General features: G+C 41.8%; 1 protein-coding gene across 3 annotated transcripts in view; it reads left to right on the top strand.

The window, feature by feature from the left end:
• Window positions 1-13,543, top strand: part of LOC124003488 (VPS10 domain-containing receptor SorCS1-like) — a 149,755-nt gene extending 136,212 nt beyond the window's left edge. The window contains exons 19-27 of one of the 3 annotated variants that reach the window (XR_006833231.1): window positions 263-449; window positions 1,600-1,733; window positions 2,293-2,416; window positions 2,669-2,781; window positions 4,997-5,131; window positions 9,481-9,580; window positions 10,231-10,336; window positions 11,364-11,529; window positions 11,835-13,543. Coding sequence is in view for 1 of the 3 variants with exons in the window: in XM_046311770.1 (XP_046167726.1) it covers window positions 263-449; window positions 1,600-1,733; window positions 2,293-2,416; window positions 2,669-2,781; window positions 4,997-5,131; window positions 9,481-9,580; window positions 10,231-10,336; window positions 11,360-11,529; window positions 11,835-11,899 (1,134 nt within the window). In the remaining 2 variants the exon portion in view is untranslated. Of the gene's footprint in view, window positions 1-262; window positions 450-1,599; window positions 1,734-2,292; window positions 2,417-2,668; window positions 2,782-4,996; window positions 5,132-9,480; window positions 9,581-9,934; window positions 10,033-10,230; window positions 10,337-11,359; window positions 11,530-11,834 lie in introns of those variants that run through there. The other 2 variants (XR_006833232.1, XM_046311770.1) reach the window with 2 other exon arrangements.
• The last annotated feature ends 1,329 nt before the right edge of the window (window positions 13,544-14,872 follow it).

Here is a 14,872-nt window from a genome sequence, read left to right as displayed (position 1 = left end):
CTAAGGAGCAATACAGTAACTGGCTTCCTGTTCATTCAGACCGGGCGCTGACGTAAACTCATTATTGTAAAAGGTATGTCAACTCTCCACTTCTGTAATAGCAACACAATACTCTCTATTATATTACTACGCCATTACATCTTCATATAAAGTGTTAGCAAATGACATGTTCATGGAAATGTTATTTCAAACATACCTACAGTAGCTAGTGTAAGAATACCGTTTTCTTTCTTCAATCTGATGACTGTCACCTCCTGTATAGGGCGACGGAGCCAGGACGAGCATCATGGTGGACTTCGGGGACGGTCACACTCTGACCTACTCCAACGTGAGCTCCATAGAGGATGGGGTCAAGCACGTCTACAAGGCTGTGGGGATCTACCGTGTGTCCGCTACAGGAGAGAACAGGCTGGGGTCGGAGAGCGTGGTGCTGTACCTCCACGTCACACGTGAGTCTGTCTCTCTCACTGTGGGTTCACCAAGTCATGGTCTCCAACCGCCATACTTCATGTTTGGTCTTCGACCTTTAACATGTGAGTGTAGTTTTTCTCTTACCGTATCTTACCTCAGGTCAGTGTAGCCCGTAATGTACAGACATATGAGTGAGATAGTTATACAATTCGGACACACAAAATTGTTCCTTTGCAGACTTTTACTGGCGTAGAACAGTGTTTCCCAGCCCGGGTCCTGGAGTACCCCGCCAACAGTACACATTTGTGTTGTAGTCCTGGACAGGCACACCTCATTCAACTCATTGAGGGCTTAGTGACTAGTTGACACGTTGAATCAGGTGTGCTTGTTCAAGGTTACAATAAAAATGTGTACTGTTGGCGGGGTACTGGAGGACCAGGGCTAGGAAACACTGGCATAGAACGTTATGTTTGTTTTCTGTTTGTGTCATATGCATGTCATGGTCCGACATCAGTGGATATGAAGGGGGCCTGAATCCATTACAATTCCAGTCAAACCGAAGCCATTTTCTACATATGATAGTCCTTCAGGGTACCCCCACTCTAACTCCAACATGCAAGTCATTCCCGTCTTCTCTGTGATGATGGGGCTGACCACCACTGGTGGTTTCGTGGGTGACAGATGTAACGTAGTTGACGTATTGATCAGGGAGCTGTGGGACCTTGCAGTCTGTCCGTCTTGATGTGCCAGCCGTTGCAAATGGGACCGATCAGGCCTCAGGAGTGCCAGGGATGAAAAATAACACACAGATGGCGACCACAACGTCCCAGAATGGACCAGATCCTCTGAATGCAGCTCACTTGTTGTTGTTGTTGTTGTTGTTATGTGCCTTCAGTTCACAAGGGGCCCATAGACGGATACTCTGAAGTTTTCTGCTTACCTTCATTTAATTAGAGGCCACAAAACTTTAAGGAGTCAATTGGTTCACTGTAATATGTCATTTTTGTGCCTTCATTTCATATCATAAGGGGCTACAAACTTACTTTGTCGATTCAGTCCGTTCACTGTGATTAATTTTTAGGGCAGATCATTTTGAATGCAATTTTATCCATTTCATAAGAGGCCCCAAAACGTTGTGGAGTCCGTCTCAGTGAGTTCACTGTCATGTAATTTTGTTACTTTGAGTAGGTCAGCTGGAGTATATCCATCTCTCCGCTCCCTTTGTGGCGGTGAAGAGTAAGGAAGTCAACCTCACCGCTGTGCTGTGGCCGAGCCAAGTGGGAACAGTCACCTACATCTGGTGGTTCGGAAATAACACTGAGGTAAGATGAGATACTTCAATACTGCTGGGACTCGTAGTTTTAGTGTGTGCTCATCCTTCACACTGTAAGATAAAGTGACGTGAAGAAAGATTTGCGCCAGGTTTACAAATTAGAGCAGTATTTGTCTGACTTAATTCAGAATTTGTTTTGTTTGGTTGGGCAATGAGTTTAGCTACTAATGCAGCTGCTAGCTATTCTAGTACATGAGGAAATGATCCAGAATTAGCATGTCGGAGCCATTTCAAGAACAAATGGAGATCCAAGTAACGACAGAGAGAACTGCTGGTGTCTCATGGAACTCTCCCCGGACAGTTCTATGTAGCACAGCTGCGATCATGGTTCCTTGGGGGGCGATGTGGGTTGTGTTTATGTCTGTGGCTGCCTGCCTGCCTCCCGGCTGACACCTCTGTAGTGTAAATAGTGCCTGTGTGAGATGTTAACAAGGTTGATAAGGGCCTCCCATGGGAACTCCCTTTCTCTCTCGCTCTTCTTTCCCTCTCTTCCCTCTTCGCTCGCTCTCTTTCTCTCTCTCTTTCTCTCTCTCTCTTTCTCTTTGCAGCCGATAATCACCCTGGAAGGGAGCGTGGCGTGCACGTTCTCCCGGGAAGGCGTCAACACTGTCACCGTGCAGGTGTCCGCTGGGAATTCCATCCTGCAGGACCGGAAAAACATTGCTGTCCACGGTGAGCAATGAGCTGGTTTTCTTTGTTAGTTTTGTATGGTAAACAGCCAGACAGCCATGTATACTTCCGGAGGTTGGTTTCTAGTTGACTTTGTAGATTTTAATGTACTGGAGGTTGGCTAGTAAATATGATTTTAAAGTAGCTAAAAGAAGTAGTTAAAAGTAATTGTTTACCACTCATTAATTCAGACAGTAGGACAGAAATAGAAAAGCATCGCCATCAGCTGATCATCGTAGTTGTTTCTCTGTGCAGAATATTTCAGGTCACATCTACTTGCCTTCTCATCTAACCTGGATGACCACAACCCCGACGTGGCCGAATGGAGACTGGACGTCAGCAGAGTCATCAAGAACTCCATGGTCAAAGTGAGTGGTCCTTGTATCTAACTGTATATTACATGTGTACACACACACACACACAGACACACACAGACACACACAGACACACACACACACACACACACACACACACACACACACACACACACACACACACACACACACACACACACACACACACACACACACACACACACACACACACACACACACACACACACACACACACACACACACACACACACACGCGCGCGCGCACACACAGAGAGAGTATATACCAAGCAGAAATATAAATGCAACAATTTCAATGATTTTACTGAGTTACAGTTCATATAAGGATATCAGTCAATTTAAATAAATTCATTACACCCTATTCAATGGATTTCACACGACTAGGCAGCGGCACAGCCAATGGTGGGGCTGGGAGGGCATAGGCCCACCCACTCAGGAGCCAGACCCAGCCAATCACAACCCCCCCTCAAACGATCCCGCAGGTGCAGGTAAAGAAGCCAGATGTGGAGGTCCTGGGCTGGAGTGGTTACATGCGGTCTACGTGAGGCCAGTTGGACGTTCTGACAAAATCTCTAATGGAGGCAGCTTGTGGTAGAGATATGAAAATGATCTGGCAACAGCTCTGGTGGACTTTCCTGCAGTCAGCATTTCAATTGCACACCTGTCAGGTGGATGGGTTATTGTGGCAAGGAGCACTGATGGGGATGTAAACAAATTTGTGCGCAACATTTGAGAGAAATAAGCTTTTTGTGCATATGGAAAAAAATCTATAGATATATATTTGTATTTTTATTATTTTTTTTCAGCTCATGAAACGCTTTGTTTATCAACACTTTGGCGTTTATATTTTGGTTCAGTGTATTTAGTCTGTGGTCCACTTTACAATACATTCCCTGTGACCTCAGGTTGTGACTGAGATGAATCCACATTTTATGATAACTGGCAAGGGGCAATTACTTCAAGTACGTTCTAAATTGCTGTTGCACTGCCTTCCCTGTCACATTGAACTATGGAATTGCTGGTCGCCTGTGAGTTCAGGGTCGTGTTTGTGGAGGCCATACATATACAAATAGATCTTGTAGGAAAGGTGGGATCCTATGACGGTGCCACGTTGGAATTCACCGAGTTCTTCAGAAAGGCCCTTGTTTATGGAGATTGCATGGCAGTGTGCTTAATTTTATACACCTGTCAGCAACAAGTGTGGCTGAAATAGCCTAATCCACTCATTTGAAGGGGTGTCCACATACTTTTGTATATACAGTTGAAGTCGGAAGTTTATATACATCTTAGCCACTCAGTTTTTCACAATTCCTGACATTTAATCATAGTAAAAATTCCCTGTCTTATGTCAGTTAGGATCACCATTTGATTTTAAGAATGTGAATTATAAGTGAAGTAATCTGTCTGTAAACAATTGTTGGAAAAATCACTTGTCATGCACAAAGTAGATGTCCTAACTCACTTGCCAAAACGATAGTTTGTTAACAAGAAATGTGTGGAGTGGTTGAAAAATGAGTTTTAATGACTCCAACCTAAGTGTATGTAAACTTCCGACTTCAACTGTATAATGTACTTCAAATCCACATGTGACATGTTGGATAGACATTGTCGTATTCACAAAATGTATTGAATTGCTCATACTATTCAGTATATTTGAGAACGGAAATCATACCATATTTGATACAAACAGCTCAGGACCTGAGTAGTATGATCATTTCAGATCTAAGTTTGATGTTAGTAATGATGTTAGTTGATGTTGATGTTAGTAATGATGCATCACAGTGAGTATCACAGTCACACTAATTATGATCATACAGATAATTCCTATTTTTCGATACCACTGCTTTCCACTTTGATGTGCTTAGTGACATGAAAAGCAATCCATTCTGGTCCTCTTTGTTCTTTTTCCCTTTCCTCCTCTCCATCTTCCTCTTCTTCCTCCTCTCCATCTTCCTCTTCTTCCTCCTCTCCATCTCCCTCTTCTTCCCCCTCTCCATCTCCCTCTTCTCCATCTCCTTCCTCCCTCTTCATCTTCCCCCTCTCCATCTCCCTCTTCTCCATCTCCTTCCTCCCTCTTCATCTTCCTGCTCTCCATCTCCCTCTTCTTCCATCTTCCTCGTCTCCATCTCCCGCTTCCTCTTTCCCCCTTCCTCTCCCAACTCCTCATCCTACCCCTCTACTCCTTCTCATCTCTCTCTTCTTTCTCTCCCTCCTCCTCATCTTTCTCTAGGCCACAGGGGTGAGCCCGGAGCTGCTCCTTGTCACCGTCCTACCAGGGTTGCCCACGGCTGCAGAGTTTTTCCTCCTGCCAGACAAAGAGTTAACAGAGGGCAAGCCAGAGAAGAACTCAGCTCATTTAGACCAGGTATGATTGATTAAATAACAGGCATGTTGTGTGAGTTGAAACATAGACATAACATATTATAGGCCTTAGCCTTATTCAAAATGCATGATATAAAGGTTTATTCAATGCTTGTGACAGGTTCAAAAAGCATATCGGTCAGTGTTACCTGTCAGTTAATTATTAGCAAGATGGGTATCTGACAACTACCATAAAAGTAAATCATAAAATTGAATACATTACGTTCCTATATTGATTCATGCCAGATGTTTGAGTGGGAGTAGTAGCAAACGTTTTATGCGTTCATTTGACAAACACTTATCACTGAATGGCATTTGGAGCTATATTTTAGGGGGATATTACTCTGCTTGTTGGATGTTTGGGTTTGACGGCTAAGCACTTGTTTTCTTGCACCAACATGTTCGCCATCTGTTGATTTCCTTGTTATTCCATTTGGCATAATTTAGAGGTCTCCACTGAACTAAACATGAGTAGGCTTAGAAATATTAATTTTTCTAACATTCTTCACTAATACATAGCTGTGTTGGTCTTCATATTTTCTCCAGTAGATGCCAATATTGTCCACATGGGCTTGCACACACACACACACACACACACACACACACACACACACACACACACACACACACACACACACACACACACACACACACACACACACACACACACACACACACACACACACACACACACACACACACACACACACACACACACACACACACACACACACACACACACACACACACACACACTTCATCAATAAGTGTGACAAGCTTTTAAAAGCCATCTCTGCGGACAACTTTACTGTAGAATTCTCCGAGTCATCTCTATGTGAGAGGGCGGGGGTTGCAGTCTTTCACAGGAATAAATCCTGACAAAGATGGTGTCTCTGCTGATTCTGAATCAGCAGCAGGTATCAAGATGGACTGAATTAGCTCCACGGCCCATATAATAGATCATGGATGATCATTATAAATGATGTGAGTAGAATAGAACCACTCAGGCCCCAGCAATACATCTGGTTTGCATCTTGAAAGTGTAATGTGCGGTTGTGCTTATTAGATTGTATAATAGATTTAGTGAGCCCGATACACAGTGAGGAAAAAGTAATTATTCATAGCTGGAGTCTAATTTTAAACTTGGTAGGAAATATAAAAGCTGGAAGCAATGTGAAGGACTGGGAGAAACTACTCGTATCACAATTCATTTGGTAAATGAGGCAGATCAAATTAATGAAGCATAGCAAAGAAATAAGATGGATTCCGCAGGGAAAAGGGGAATTTGTTTGGCCAGGGTCGATCTATGCATGACCTGCGTACAGATTCTCTGTTTTTAGTCTTTGGCCTGAATGCAACGTGAAAAGGATACAACTTTGTTAAATGACATATCTGACATAATGTGTTACATTTTAGATGTATAATGGTACAACTCATCGTTTGTGCGATTTGATATAATATGGACGGTATAGTTCAGGGGACTATGTCCGGACTAAATTGGAAGCATCATGAAGTGGAACACTGTATTCCAGCTGTAGCATCATGGTCAGGGTGATATGTCTGATTTATGTCCAAACTGCATGTTCTCTGTGCAGAAGGTTACTTGTCGCTCTAGAAAACCCGGTGTAAAAGCAAGGTTTTTCATCAAATAGGCCCTGCATTATGTACTGAAGTGGTGAGAACCGGCACGGATTCATCCTTAGATATTTCTCTTTAAATGGGTTTCTGGGTGGATGAGCCGGGGGGGGGGGGGGTGTATAGTATCAGCAAGTCACTGGTTCTGGGTATCAGTGAGTGTGTGGTGGAAAGATCTGCCTCAGCATGGTATGCATGTGATGAAACTCATTATGAAACTAACCAATAACATGACTAGAGTGGGCATACTATTTAATGATGTCTTATATTCTGTCTCTTTTATACTGTATGGTGAAGTGTATTGAGATGATTTTATGCAGTTTAGATACAGTTGGATTTGATTTAGTGTTGATCTATAGACTAGCGGTCAAGAGCGTTGGGACAGTAACCGAATGGTTGCTGGTTTGAATCCCCGATCCAACTAAGTGAACATCTGTTAAACAGTCATGTGCGCCAAATACAAAAAGTGTAGACCTTACCGTGAAATCTTTACTTACAAGCCCTTAACTAACAGTGAATGTCGTTCAAGAAAGACTTAAAGTATTTACCAAATAAACTAAAGTAAAAAATACTAAAAGTAACATAAAATAACAATAATGAGGCTAATATTGATACAGTGGGTTAGTCTAAGGTAATTTGTACATGTAGGTGGAGTGACTGCATAGATAATAAACAGCGAGTAAAAACAAATGGAGGGGGGGGGGCAATGTAAATAGTCTGGGTAGCCATTAGATTAATTGGTCAGCGGTCTTATGGCTTGGGGGTGGAAGCTGTTAAGGAGCCTTTTGGTCTTACACGGAACCCAAGCCTGCTGCGCGCATGTGCCATCGTGCATAAATCTATTTTGTCCCCCTACACCAAATGCAACCACGACTTGCAGGTTAAAATATCGAAACAAACTCTGAACCAATGACATTAATTTGGGGACAGGTCGAAAAACATTAAACATGTATGGCAATTTAGCTAGTTAGCTTGCACTTGCTAGCTAATTTGTCCTATTTAGCTAGCTTGCTGTTGCTAGCTAATTTGTCCTGGGATATAAACATTGAGTTGTTATTTTACCTGAAATGCACAAGGTCCTCTACTGCGACAATTAATCCACACATAAAACGTTCAACCGAATCATTTCTAGTCATCTCTCCTCCTTCCAGGCTTTTTCATCTTTGAACTTATATGGTGATCAGCATCTAAACTTTCATAGTATTACCACGACTACCGGCAAAACAGTTTGTCTTTCAGTCACCCACGTGGGTATAACCAATGAGAAGATGGCACGTGGGTACCTGCTTCTACAAACCAATGAGGAGATGGGAGAGGCAGGACTTTCAGCGCGATCTGCGTCAGAAATAGAAAGGAGTTCTATTTTAGCCCTTGGCGTCGCAGATGCTCGTTGGCGCACACGAGCAGTGTGGGTGCAATAATTGAATAACATTGATTTCTAAATTTATTTTGCGAGGCTTGCGCACGTGACATGTCTGGTCTGGTCAGCATGTTAGACTTGGTGCTCTGGTTCCGCTAGCCATGTGGTAGCAGAGAAAACAGTCTTTGACTTGGGTGACTGGAATCTCTGACAATGTTTTGGGCTTTTCTCTGACACACCTAGTATATAGGTCCTGGATGGCAGGAAACTTGGCCCCAGTGATATACTGGACCGTACGCACGACCCTCTGTAGCGCCTTACGGTCAGATGCCTAGCAGTTGTCATACCTGAAGGTGATACACTGTGTCAGGATGCTCTCGATGGTGCAGCTATAGAACTTTTTGAGGATCTTTTCAGTCTCCTGAGGGGGAAAAGGTTTTGTCGTGCCTGTCTTGGTGTGTTTGGACCATGATAGTTCGTTGGTGATGTGGACACCAAGGAACTTGAAACTCTCGACCTGCTCCACTACAGCCCCATCGATGTTAACGGGGGCCTGTTCGGCCCACCTTTTCCTGTTGTCCATGATCAGCTCCTTTGTCTTGCTCACAAATATATGAGCAATATATTTCCCTCACTAACTTTAAACATCAGCTATCTGAGCAGCTAACCGATCGCTGCAGCTGTACATAGCCCATCTGTAAATAGCCCATCCAATCTACCTACCTCATCCCCATATTGTTTTTATTTACTTTTCTGCTCTTTTGCACCGCAGTATTTCTACTTGCACATTCACCATCTGCACATCTGTCACTCCAGTGTTAATCTGCTAAATTGTAATTACTTTGCTACTATGGCTTATTTATTGCCTTACCTCCGCATGCCATTTGCACACACTGTAGATAAGACTTTCTTTTTTTCTATTGTGTTATTGACTCCACTACTTGTTTCATGTGTAACTCTGTGTTGTAAGTGTCACACTGCTTTGCTTTATCTTGGCCAGGTCGCAGTTGTAAATGAGAACTTGTTCTCAACTAGCATACCTGGTTAAATAAACCATTTTTAAAACATTGAGGGATTGGTAGTTGTCCTGGCACCCCACTGCCAGGTCTCTGACCTCCTCCCTATAGGCTGTCTCATCGTTGTCGGTGACAGGACCCGTGAGCAAGGCAATTAACCCTAATTACTCCTGTAAATCGCTCTGGATATGACGCTAAATGTACATTTACTCTCACAGATCTTTGATATAAAAAGCTCCAATAAGTTGATTTAGAAATCTTACTATTCTAATTATTATGTAAATCGATGCGCCATATACTTTAAAAGAATGTTTTTGTTGTTGTTTGTCTCTCCCTCTCTAGCTCTCTGAAATCTTGCTTAGCGCCCTCAACCAAAACCTGGTCCAGTTCACCCTTCGGCCTGGGGTCCAGGTCACAGTATACACTGCACATTTGTCAGCAGGTAAGTGTCTGCATCTCTTTGAATACAAATACCTACATTTTGTTTGTGTTTGCTCGGGTATTGTGGATAACTGGGTCTTTTTAATGACTATATAGATGGATAGAGATAGTTCTAGATAGAAATAGAGAGCCATGGCCCCGTATTCAAAAAGCGTCTCAGAGTAGAACTTCTGATCTAGGATCCGTTTTGCATTTTAGATCATAACAAATAAGATTATATGGAAAGGAAGGACCTGATCCTAGATCAGCACTCCTACACTAAGACGCTTTGTGAATACAGGCCCAGGAGGTCTATTTCCTGCCCAGCGACTAACACCACCCCAACCCTGTTGTCTGATTGGCTCCCATCATGTAGCTACACAGAGACATTCAGAGATTGAGCATCGTTACAAGTATGTGTGCCTCTTCCTTTTGGGGATGCTGCTACTGTCCTAGGGGCTTATAAGATAAAGAGTAAGAGAAGTCAATAAATACTTACCGTATCAAAAACATAATCACAATACAATTTTATATTTTTTTAGTAAATTATTTTATTGTTATGTTTTGTATTAATTAGTAGGTGTCACTTTTCATGTTGACTTCTTCTCTATGGAAACTGTTTGGAATTCAATGTATACTGTACTGTGTGACTCTTGTCTCCCACCTCTACAGCGCCCCTAGTGGACATGAGTGAGAACCACAGCGGCTCGGCCATGCTGATGCTGCTGTCGGTTGTGGTTCTGGGTTTGGCGATATTTGTCGTCTACAAATTCAAAAGGTACAGTGCTCATGATATACTGTAGAGATGATCTCTATAACCCATATCTGGTTGTAAGTTGTTAGGACGTTGGGAGAATGTTGCTAACCAAGTGGGAAAGTTCCTGAGTGTTGACGAAACATTTTGAATTGGCTAGGACACTGAGGAGTGATCTCTGATCTCATTGTTCGACTAGGGTCTAATCCCACTTCTGACTCCAATTGTGAGCTACAGTATATTTATGGTTATACATCAGATAGGAAATTGGGGAAAATTACTAACCAAATGGGAGTTACTGAGTGTCTAGACATTTTGGCATTTAACAAAAACACTGTCTATCAAACGTCTGTGTGAAAACTTTCAGTTTCAAGGGAGAAATGGCTTATCTCTTTCAACTTTCTTAGAATCCTTTTGTCGAGGCATTTTCTCTGTCCGCAAATGAAATGCCAGTCAGCCTTCAGGCATTACCAATATTTAGCCCTTTGAGCTTTGCTAGTTGACCTTTCTGAAATGGTAAATTATTTCCGTCCACCATGGTACAGTTCTGTGTGAAAGGGCAGTAGGGGTCAATGAGACGAGATCTATAGAGGGAAACAGAAGAGGGAGAGAAAGAGCGAAAGCGAAACAACGCATAGATCTTAAAACATAAATGTGTTTATACAGTAGAATGTCTCATTGCCTTCCTTTTTTTATAATATTGTATTTTTGTGTTCCCTTTTTTGCATCAAATACAAACATACACATACGAACAGCAACTTACAGACACACACAAACAACGACTACAACTCCTCTGCCTTCCACAAGCATACAGTATAATCCTATTTTACATACAAATATATACAAAATTAGACATAAGGCCGGAAGGCATCGAAACAAACCATTTAAGTCAACTGGGTATATCTCCTGGGTGTGGCTACACATTATTGGGTTGTAAAAAGAGGAGCATCAGAATTATTTGGTCCCCGAGGCAGGCAATCCCTCTCCCATTTTATTAGTCTGGCAAATGTCTTTATCCCCCCGTCTCATTGTAAATCTTTCCTCAAGGAAGATCCCAGGCCTCAACGTCTATGCGCAGATGCAGAACGAAAAAGAACAAGAAATGATCCCGAGTCCAGTAAGTCCGACGGAAAGCACCCTGGTGTCCCCGAACAATCCGATGGAGCTGGTGACTTCTCTGGAGCTTATGGACACAGAGTTGAACACAAGGCCCATCGGTAAATGAATACGCCACTTTTTTTTTTTTTAAACATGTACAGTGGGGCAAAAAAAAGTATTTAGTCAGCCACCAATTGTGCAAGTTCTCCCACTTAAAAAGTTGAGAGAGGCTTGTAATTTTCATCATAGGTACACTTCAACTATGACAGAAAAAATGAGAAAAAAAATCCAGAAAATTATGGTGGAAAATAAGTAAGCAAGAGCCTCATTCATTGTGGAGAAATGTGACTTAACTCATACTGACTGGAATGTCTTCTGACGTCTCTCCTCGTGTCTCTGTCTCCCATCATCTTCTCATTTAAAGGATGCATCAAACCTCGCGCACATGTCAAGTTCTCAACGGAACTCCCCACGTACATCAACATTTAAAAACTCTGGACAACTCCGAAAACAGCAACTCCATTCTGTGTCATGGACTTTTTGAATCATTTGAGCGGACACAATGGTTTTGAGCTTTATACCGGTGCATGTTGGACTTTACTGACTTTGCTGACACTTACTGTGCTCTGTGAAAACCAGAAGAAACTGTATACAGGTTGTTGTTTTTTTATACGTAATATAAGTCTATCCAATAAAAAATAATTTTTGATGAAATGTATTTATACAAAGTCAAGTACATAACTACAAATGGAAAGCCAGCATGATCTAAAGAAAAAAAAGCATAAAAAACAACTCTTTCGGTTAGCTTACTGTAAGTGTCTTACATCCTTTTTCGCTACTGTGTGTTGCTAACAGAGGTGGTACACTATTTATTCATAAGAATATCCTTTAAAGTATATCACATTTATTTTGTAAATCATGAATGTCTGTGATATGTGTATTTTAATAACAAATTGCAAACTGAAAAACGATATCAATTATTAATACAACCATTTTGTTTCCGTTCACTGTCTCACGAAAAGCTGATTATGGCACAATACTCTTTTGTACTAAAATGTTTTGTTTTTGCTTACAATGTAATAATTCGAAGACAGATACAGGGTTTGGTAGTCACTCTTGATTTGGTGATTTTATTGAACTTTGCTGTTAATCTCTACACTTACGAGCTATATTTAACGAGAAACACTAGTTGTAGGACACTTAGTTTTTTCCCCAATGTAATAGCTTGGCCTGAGAACCGTGGCGCTAGCCTGCTACCATGATAGGGACTTCAAGAGAAGCCAATGTAGATGCATTGTGTTTTCAGTTCCCTCTGACACCATGCATGAGTTACACTTGATTTCATAGAGCAAAGGGCAGTTGGGCAAAGGGCAGTTATTTGGGGGGCATCAAAATCGGTCAATATCCCCTCAAAGTAACTTTTTTCCCCGAAGTTAACTGACGTCCCAATTTGGAGGTTGTGAAAGTTAAAATGAAAAACAGCTGCTTTAAGATTAAATATCAATTGGAGCATTCAGAGCGAAAAAAAAGTGGACTGCCTTTTAGGGCAAGACACACCAGGGCATTGAAATAGGAAGAACAGAACTGCAAGTCTAGTCAGGAATTTAGTTAATGCAGCCAGTCAAGCTCAATGCTGGTTAAGGTTGGTGACACATTTAGGCTAATGTCCCCCAGTCTCGGCCCCGTGTTCTCCATCTCTGTAGCGTATTATACCCGCTTTCAAGAACCAAAGGAAGTAGAGCGCAGATGGTAGGGTACATGGATGGTTAACTTGTTTTGAGAAGCAGGGTTAGACTCAGTCGAACCCCAAAGTGTTGTTCTGACAGACGTGATTGTTTGGTTGATGGTTATGGCATTTCAGAAGACCCTTACCGTCCTTGTCATTCCATAAAGACAATTATGGAGGGGAAATTGTTATATTTCTGGAATCTTCACATAACCATTATTCTACTGTAGCTGGACAGTGATGCTAAAATATTCCAAGTGACTTGAACTATGTTGCATACATATTGTATACACACACACGAACACCCACCCACCAACACACAACCTAGAATGTACAGTACCAGTCAAGTTTGCACACACCTACTCATTCAATGGTTTTTCTTAATTTTTTACTATTTTCTACATAGTATTAATGTCTTCAATATTATTATACAATGAAATAACACATGGAATCATGTAGTAACCAAAAAAGTGTTAAACGAATCAAAATGTATTTTATAATTAAGATTCTTCAAAGTAGCCATCCTCTGCCTTGATGACAGCTTTGTACTCTCTTGGCATTCTCTCAACCAGCTTCAACTGGAATGCTTTTCCTTCACTCTGCGGTCCAAGTCATTCCAAACCATCTCAATTGGGTTGAGGTTGAGTGATTATGGAGGCCAGGTCATCTGATGAGGCACTCCATCACTCTCTTTCTTGGTCAAATAGCCCTTTTGGGTCATTGTCCTGTTGAAAAACAAATGATAGTCCCACTAAGCACAAACCAGGTTGGATGGTGTATCGCTGCAGAATGCTGTGGTAGCCGTGTTGGTTAAGTATGCCTTGAATTCTAAATAAATCACAGACAGTGTCACCAGCAAAGCACCATCACACCACCTCCTCCATGCTTCACGGTGGGAACCACACATGCGGAGATCATCCGTTCACATACTCTGCGTCTCAGAAAGACATGACGGTTGGAACAAAACATCTCAAATTTGGATTAATCAGACCAATGAACTGATTTCCACCAGTCCAATGTCCATTGCTCATATCTCTTCACTCAAGTAAGTCTCTTCTTATTGGTGTTCTTTAGCAGTGGTTTCTTTGCAGCAATTCAACCATGAAGGCCTGATTCACACTCCTCTGAACAGTCGATGTTGAGATGTGTCTGCTACTTGAACTCTGAAGCATTTATTTCGGCTGCAATTTCTGAGACTGGTAACTCTAACAAACGTATCCTCTGCAGCAGAAGTAACTCTGGGTCTTCCTTTCCTGTGGTGGTCCTCATGAGAGCCAGTTTCATTATAGTGCTTGATGGTTTTTGCGACTGCACTTGAAGAAACTTTAAAAGTTCTGGAACTGTTCCGCCTTGACTGACTTTCATGTCTTACAGAAATAATGGATTGTTGTTTCTCTTTGCTTATTTGAGTTGTTCTTGCCATAATATGGACTTTTGTTGTTTTACCAAATAGGTATACCACCCATACCTTGTCACAACACAACTGATTGGCTCAAACTCAGAAAATAAAGAAGGAAATCAAATTCTACAAATAAACTTAACAAGGCACACCTGTTAATTGAAATTAATTCCAGGTGACTACCTCATGAATCTGGTTGAGAGAATGCCAAGAGTGTTCAAAGCTGTCATCAAGGCAAAGGGTGGCTACTTTGAAGAATCTCAAATATATAATATATTTTGAGTTTAACACTTTTTTTGGTTACCACATGATTCCATGTGTTATTTCATAGTTATGA

This window comes from Oncorhynchus gorbuscha, linkage group LG18 (genome assembly GCF_021184085.1).
Source record: "Oncorhynchus gorbuscha isolate QuinsamMale2020 ecotype Even-year linkage group LG18, OgorEven_v1.0, whole genome shotgun sequence".
NCBI lineage: Eukaryota > Metazoa > Chordata > Actinopteri > Salmoniformes > Salmonidae > Oncorhynchus > Oncorhynchus gorbuscha.
This window is presented reverse-complemented; position numbering and strand designations above follow the sequence as displayed.